At 39.8% G+C, this 8,181-nt stretch overlaps 1 protein-coding gene across 1 annotated transcript; it reads left to right on the top strand.

Moving 5' to 3' along the window:
* Positions 1–686: 686 nt before the first annotated feature.
* Positions 687–7,931, top strand: LOC104165077 (kalirin-like). Its single transcript, XM_009704612.1, has 2 exons — positions 687–887; positions 7,653–7,931. Exons 1-2 carry the CDS (start codon positions 723–725, stop codon positions 7,929–7,931), a joined length of 444 nt encoding a protein of 147 aa, XP_009702914.1. The 5' UTR covers positions 687–722.
* The last annotated feature ends 250 nt before the right edge of the window (positions 7,932–8,181 follow it).

Genomic DNA, 8,181 nt, shown 5'->3' with positions numbered 1-8,181 from the left:
CCACTGCTTCAAGGCTGAATGAAAACCATCATGGAAAATTCTTATGAAAGAACAGAAAATATTACCCTTTTAGTAGGCTTTTTGAATCCTTCTAAATTCAGAATGTAGTTAAATGATATTTCTGCTGGAGAACAGCTTAAAATAACTTGCAGAAAAGATAACATTTCAACTGAAGAATATAATTTCATGGACTTTTCTATGGAAACTTTTATATTTCTATAGAATATCTTTATGAGCTCTTTTAAATTCTATGAGACTTTTCCATTTGTTGACACTGCATGTCTATAAAGGATTGTCAGAAAGTTCTCAAAGGACAGAAAGCAAACATTTCACTTGTGAATATGTGGATGTAGCATCCAGAAATATCAAGAATAAGATAGAAGCAATGAGTAGACCCTAACAGGTGAGTAAATAGCTAAAGTATGGCAAATTAGTTTTACATAAATAAATTCAAGGAGAGAGGGGGAGATGAGTGTTAGATAATGGCATAGATGTGCAAAAAGGTTGCTGAGGGATGTATTTTTAGAGTGGAAGGTAGTACACCTGCTATTCGTGCATATTTAAGCACATGGTTGGTTGCTCTCGGTGAACTGCTCAGCTTTACTCCAACTGATGGTGTTTAGAATGTGTAATGAAGGCAGAGGGTGGTCATGGTTCTTCCTTCTCTTTATTTATGTGTGCTTTTTAATTTTCAGAATGCCTATGTCAACATCAATCGGATCATGTCTGTTGCATCAAGGCTTTCCGAGGCAGGCCATTATGCTTCTCAGCAAATTAAACAAATATCTAGCCAGCTGGATCAAGAGTGGAAGAGTTTTGCTGCAGCTCTGGATGAGCGCAGCACCATCTTAGCCATGTCTGCTGTCTTTCACCAGAAAGCTGAACAGGTGAGCTGCTTTTGTGAGTGGCAAAATGATCCACTGCTACTTTGATAATGATGATGCTGAAATTACTACCTGATGGCTTTTGGCTTATATGCAGTGAGATTAAAAGCCTTGTTCCTAGTGGATCAGTGTATCAAAACCAAATAGTAACATTTCCCCCGAAAACCTGGCACATGTTCCCTGAATGGGTAAGAAAATATGTTTACGGCTTAGTGATGAGAAAGAATCTGATCATAACTGAAATGCACTGGTGCAGTAACATGCTGCTTTATTTCTGTTGCCTAATATTTCATCAGTGCTGTGGATAAATTCAGGGTTATTATGGTCAGGAAAACAGTATGTATCTGCACTCATATGTACAGGTGGTATGTGCTATGTGCACAGGAATAGTCACATATATGACATAGACCCATACCAGCAGACAATTTCTAGGAGCCAAAGCACATTATTGTTAATGAAACTTCTGGAATTCATTCCACCACCTGTTCTTCAAGTGTTCTCCATAGCCCCAACCTTTGTTAGACCTCGCTAAATAGAGATTTCAGAGACAGCTAGGAACATCCAATAACATTTTCTGTGTCCCTGAACTCTGGTTTGTGTCTTTAACAACTACCAGAATTGTCCCATAATTTCATAGCTACAAAAGATTTAAAATAAATAAACCTTCTGCTTATTTTGTACCTAAACCAGGTCCACCTAATGGTGATTGTTCAACTTTGATCATACATTGTTTACATTAATTTTCTAGCGACAAACACTGCTTTGGGGCTCTCTGCAGTATTGTCATGTCCTTGTTCTTTTCAAGTAGTTAGTATAAAAGCTACTAAGTGGATATGCTTGATGTTTGTAAAATGACCCATACTTCAAGTGTCTGAAGAAGAAATTATAACTGATAAGCCAGAAACCATGCCTCACAAGCCAGGATATATGTATGGAAAAGTTTAGCTCAAAGAGTAAAGCTTTTCTTTATTTTTTGTTTCTGAGTGTAGAATTATAATGGAGTTTTCTTTATTTTGTGTTCCTTATTGACAACGGGCCATACCATAGAGCAATTACTCACCCTACTGGGCACTTACTCATGTAAGCACACTCAGTGGCTCTGATGGGACTGATACACTAAGATGATGCCCAGTACAAGAACTTTCATCTCAGTACAACAGGCACTGTAGTGTTTAGGTGTAGTCTTCGTGTTAATAATTGTCAGTCATCATATGTTGATAAAGAAAAATCAAAAAATAATTCATATCCAGTCTATACTAACAATGACAATGTTTAAGGTTCATTAATGAATTAGTTCTTTCCTGTTTGTTTGGTGTTTAGGTTTTGGGGTATTTTACTTTGTTTTTTTTTGCAAGTGTTCCCCTGCTTTTCTGAAGTGTCAGCCTTGTTTGCAATTTATGAGGAGTTGCTGAGGTATTGTATAGCGTGAAAAGCAATAAAACAGAAAGCTGTATTGAACTGTCTGTGAAGGTACAGGTGAATATTTTTTTGTCTTCCTGCCTTTTGAATAGTGTCAAAGTGGGTATTTTGCCTCAGCCTTAACTTGAAAAAAAGCTACACTAATGTCACTTTCAGCTTTGGGTCTTTTATCTTTACAATTGTATGGGTGGGTCTGAAAAACCCAGTCCTGCCTTAGCACCTCTTCATAAGGAACTGAAGTTTGTACTGTCTGACAGAAGCCAGTCTCTCATTACTAACAGACAGGAGAATTTGCTAATTGTGAAACGCAGTTGCTCCTCACTTGCAATAAGAGACAACTGAGTGGAAGATAAGTGCTGATGTGAAACCTGTAAACTCAGACTGCTGCTGCAAAAAAATGTGGGAGTCAGTGTGTTCATTAGCCAGGTCTAAAATTTCAGCCTTGCTTTAGTAACACTGGTAGGATAAACCAATTATTTGAATGCTAATAATTTAGTCATTTGACCTCTGTATAGTATAAAGAGTGAGGTGTTTGGGATTTGGTCTATAACTTAGTCTGTTGTCTATCAAACATTCATTCCAAATGTGATTCTTTATTATTTGGTATCACCCACAGTTGGTTGTTTGTTGGTTTTTTTAACTGAAATTGGGGTTTCATTATTTTACAATAAATAAAGCTTAAATCTCTGAGGCAAAGATGTGGATAAACCCACTACTTCCTCTGTCACAGACCAAATCTTTTTTTGCTCCCTTTGTTCTGTCAGTAAAGGTAATCTTGTTGTGGATCCAACCATTTCTCCCACAGTGTACTCCTGCTTCCCTCGCACTGATCTGATATGCAGATTGTCTTTCCTTCTCCACTGCGATAAGCTGCTGCAGTCTCTTTGTTCATTCCTTCCTATTGATTGAAGTTCTCTGTGATGCCAAGAGGAAGCAAGTCTATTAGGACCATAATTTTTCAGCCTTTGGCACACCCCAGTCTACAAGGAAGTTATTGGCTTGGGACAGAGATTTATCAAAAGCTCTACGATCTCTATAATATGCAAGCTGAGCAGGAAGCAACTTGTTTTTCAAGGTCTCTTCCTAAAGACCCCACACAGAAAACTGCACAGAATACAATTTGTCTGGCTTGGAAGGATGAAAGGCTGAGTCAACCCTGCTGGGAATTGAACTTCACATCTGTCTTCACGTGCCTCAGAATCACATTGCTTTCCTGGCTCTTATTGCAGATACATGTGGCATGTTGAATGGGGCTCGGCTGAATGAGTTCCTGGATCAAAGCTTCCCTTCCCCCCTGCCATTTGCTTCTTTCTTTTTCTTCTTTTTTTTGTGTGTGTGTGCATGCGTGTGTCTTCTTTAAATTTTTTAAACATAATTTGTACATACTAAACCATCATCACGAAAAGAGAAAAGAAAAGAAAGAAAGAAAAGACAAATCTTACCAACTTAGCCTCCAGCCAAGCTTTCTTCAGCATGTGTGTTTGATCAAAAGCCAGCAAACTAAACTCCAGACAACCACTATGTCCACATCAAGGTGCAACTCAGGATATTCAGTGGAGGTGTTTCCCAAATGTCCCTTAATTCCACGTGCTACAAATGTCTTGGTTATTTGAGGTTTTTTTCTTCTTTTCTCTTCCCCCCCCCTGCTTCTCATGCTAGCATGGAGGTATTCTAGTGCAAAAGAGAACCTGCTTCTGTATCTTTAGGTATGTCTGAGGCTATTCAAAGTTGCAAGAGAACATAGGAGAGCATGCCTTATCTCACTATGATTTCAAGAGAGCTGTGCTGATTTACTCCAGATGAAATTCTGGCCCACTAACTGCCAGGCAGGGGAAGCAGACATACCAGGTGTCCTCCGTTTCTTGAATGTAATCTCTGAAAGTCTGCTAAAGTGTTCATAAGAAGCTCACCCTACAGCTCCTGTCAGAATGAGCAAATTAATGTCTTCAGTCAGCTGAGAAATCTCACCCAATTAATTCTGGGTCAGAGTCTACCCTCAGAAGTGCACAAGCACTATTTAAGGTAGCAGGTGTTAGGTGCACACACTAGACGTTTGTACTGATCTCTGAAAACTGACCCCTGACCATTTGTTTCATACTACCTTACTCCCCAACCAGGAAGACTACTGTTCTTATCTCTCATCTCTGCCTGGCTCTCTCTAAGCACATCCTGAACTCCCCTATTTGAGGAAAGGATATGAAAAAGAAAGGAAAAGAAAAAAGGGAGGAAGAATTTGAGGAAAGGGAGGAAAGGAAAAGCCAGTTGATATCTATAAGACGCAGAATAAGACCAAGACAGCTTCTGCATTAGATAGGGAAATTTCAGAAACAACAGGAAATACACAGTTAACCTCATACAAAAAATTCACGGCATCAAGAGATATTATAGGTCACTGAGGAAAGCTGTTTCATGACCATCTTCCCATCTTTCCCCACAGCCACTGTGGAGCATGAAAGTACGCTAGAGTTTGGTTTTAATTTTTCTGTGGTATAGGAGAACTATCCTGGTTATCCTGCAGCTTTCATGCAGAGGCGTAGCAAGCAGTAAGCAAGGACTGTGCAGAAAATGTGGAGAAATACGTGTAGCAGTCCCTGAGGAAAGCTAGTAAGAAGTGGTCTGAGAATACATTATTACCTGACTTAATACAGAATTTGCAACTTAGCTGAATAGGCCCTGAGTTAGAAGTGAGCATAGGTCATTACTTTAAAGTTACTTTTGGATTGGATCAGAGGCACAAAGGTACCTTGAAGATTTTATTTTTTTTTTAAGAGAAATTTTTCTCAATCTTTCCTGAAGTGTTGAAAAACATGGACAATTATTGGAGCCTGTCATTTCAAATAATATTTAAGCAGCTTTTATGTTCCCAACAGGAGCTGTTCTAGTCTGTGGGCTAACTAGAAATTTAAACCATTGATTTAAATGGTATTGAGTATCCAGTGGACAGTAACAGCTCCTGTTCCAACCTAACAGTTAGCAATTTATGATTTTAAATGCATCTTTTTTCAACTCGGTGAAATGGTGATTTTGTGATATGAATGTGTTTCTAGCATGAAGGGTTACATTTAGTAAAGTTTTTTGTGTCTGCCACAGTGTGTGACAAGTAATAAAAATTAAGATAGCTGCTTTTTTTCAAAATACCCAAATCAATAGTCCTATGGTATGAACTAACACTTTGCAGAAATCGTTTAAAAAACATTTGCTCTCCCTACATGAATCTATACACACAGCACAGATCACTACGCACTGTATAAGAGTAAAACACTTGACAGGCTGCATTTCTTAAAACTTTTTAAAACAGGTGATATCAACTGCTCCTGCTGGTGGCAGAAGTGAAATTACTGATGTAAATTGTTGATGTCACATTGTCTGTATACAATAGATAGACAAAAGAAAGATAGATGGGAGACAACAAGGTGAAAATGTGGTTATGTGCATAGGATCTTCTTGAGACTTCTCCCGCCTACTATGCAAATCACAGTCTGGGCATGTGACGATACATAAGTAACATGACTATAGGAGCTTGTACTGAAATTGGTAGAATTCAGCAGTTTTGATAAGAGCCATAAGAGTGTGATTCCAGCAGCAGGAGCACTGGTCTGTAAGGTGTAAAGGTCTTTTGTTCACTGTTTCAACCCAAGAGATTCATCTAACAGCCCCAAAAGGGATTGATCTCAGCTCTGTGCTCTTAAAACTGCATAGGAAATGATGTGAATTCCACTACCTTGGCACAAAATATGATGACTTCAGCATTATGCAAGGGTGTTTGGGGATTTCATCTGAAGAGATTCAACAGATCAGGAGTCAAACCAACACAAGAGATCCTGCCATCCTTGCCTCCAGTCTTCAAGAAAGCACAGTTTTCACTAGGAAATTTGTACTTTGTAGACGTGAACATTTAGGAATTCATCTTTGTCACTGAATCTTTGTGCATTGAAAAGAAGTGTTTACAATGCAAACACTTTATAGTCTTGATTACACAGCAGCATGGTGAATAGCTTTACACTGCTAATAAAAAAGGATGCTGATGCCAGAGCCAGAGTTGAATTGAAATTCTTTGCTTTGAATGTCACAGCCCTTCATGCTGTGAGTGAGTGCTTTGCTAACAAGCCACAGGTGAACATTTCAGGAGTGGATAAAGCTGTGATCCTGGGGGTGGTTTTATAGTATTATACATTCACCCTACAGGGCACTGCATCTGTTGTATAATTAGCTGTTCTTTTTTATAAATAGCCCGAAAGTATGGCAGGCTGGTTCAACAGAAAGATGGAGGAAGAGAAAATTAATGAGAAGTTAAAGAGGCGGCATTAGGCCCTTAGTATGGACAAAATATGAACATGTAAGCTGTGTCATTGAAGTAAGCCCTGCTTAAAAGAAAAAGAGGATGGCAACCTTAGAGACTAAATTCCTCTTTTCTTTTACAGAACAGACAGCACCCAGGAGAGCTTCCCCAATTTGTTCCACTAAAGCGCATCAGCACTGCTCTGGAGGCCTTTAAGACTGGAAAAATTTTTCTTTCCATCCCTCTGCTCCCAAAAGCCATTCAGTTTCTGGCTGTCTGTTAGGGCTTCCAACCAAGGTGCTAAACCATATCAATTGCAATGGCAATGATTTTTTTTCCTCCCTTTTTGTGGATGTCTGCCCACCAGGAACTGGACTGAGACCAACAGCTCATTTTGCATTAGCTGCTTAGCAGCCATCAGATGGTAATGGTATCTGATCACTGCTGACCTGGGCCAGAATCAAATGTGTGACCCGGGGATTTAAAACCTTGGTATCCTATTAGCAATCCTGCTGAGCTGGCCCTCAGTTGGGAACTATTTGAATACAGACTGTCTGCCTTACACGGAAATGGATGTCAGCGTTGATTTTAATGGGAGTTTTCTATTGCTCAAATTAGTAGTGTTAAGGACAGGTAAGCGACTGAGGGAAGACTGACAGCTGAGACAGTGCCAAATACAGCTGGAACTGTAACTGTGTCCTTTTGTGCTGCGTGCTGATATTTTTTTAAAACATGTTGCAGCATTCCTTTTTGGAATGCAATGTTGTAGCCTTCCTGCATGGTATGCAAAGACTCATAGAATGGGTGTTTTCTGAACCGGGTTAAAGGAGCATTTGGTTTTAGCCCAGAAGAAACAGAAAACATTCCTTTGGACCTAGGTGTTCTTCAGGTACTGAGGAGATGACAGGAATGTGCTGTTCCAGGGTGCTCAAAAGAACTCCTTTATAACTGTTACATTTTCCTCAGTCCTTGCTGCAGTCGTACCTGGCGCTCTACAGACAAAAGTTTTCTAATGTTGATGAGATGTTGTTCTGTGTCACTGTTTCTCATTGTTCCTGGAATTGTTTCAGTTCCTTTCAGGTGTGGATGCCTGGTGCAAAATGTGCAGTGAAGGAGGCCTCCCCTCCGAAATGCAAGACCTGGAACTAGCCATCCATCATCATCAGACCCTGTATGAACAAGTAACGCAGGCCTACACAGAGGTATGTGCTCCCCTGAGACGAATGTATCTGTTAAGTGATAACAGATATTTGACTGCATTTTGGAGCTTAGCTTTTCTAAATGAGATAGGTTCTACTTTCCGTTTCTGCAACTTTTTCAAAGGAGTCAGATCTAATCCCAGGCTATAGGAGGTGCCTCCCAGCAATCTGCTTGTAAGGGTGGAACAGGACAAATCTGACGGACAAACCCCATACAGAAATGAAATCTAGAACTTGTGTTGGCACCCCAAAGAAGACCTGCTTCACTGCCTTTACTGAACAGGCAACCCCTTTAAGCCATCAGTAGCTTTACTCCTTTTGCTTTCCTTCTGTGAATGAGTCCTGGCTCCGGCACTGGAATGCTAATAGGAACAGAGGATGCCAAAGGCTTTTTCCTTCA

The sequence above is a fragment of the Cariama cristata genome, unplaced genomic scaffold (assembly GCF_000690535.1).
Source record: "Cariama cristata isolate BGI_N322 unplaced genomic scaffold, ASM69053v1 scaffold42537, whole genome shotgun sequence".
Lineage (NCBI taxonomy): Eukaryota > Metazoa > Chordata > Aves > Cariamiformes > Cariamidae > Cariama > Cariama cristata.
Note: the sequence above shows the minus strand (reverse complement) of the source record. Positions and strands in the feature narration are given on the sequence as shown.

What these genes read in the sequence shown, in the direction of transcription:
- LOC104165077 (XM_009704612.1), top strand. Translation starts at nt 723, where the DNA reads ATGTCTGTTGCATCAAGGCTTTCCGAGGCAGGCCATTATGCTTCTCAG. An exon ending in TTCACCAGAAAGCTGAACAG is followed by an intron (nt 888 to 7,652) that starts GTGAGCTGCTTT and finishes GAATTGTTTCAG; the next exon opens with TTCCTTTCAGGTGTGGATGC.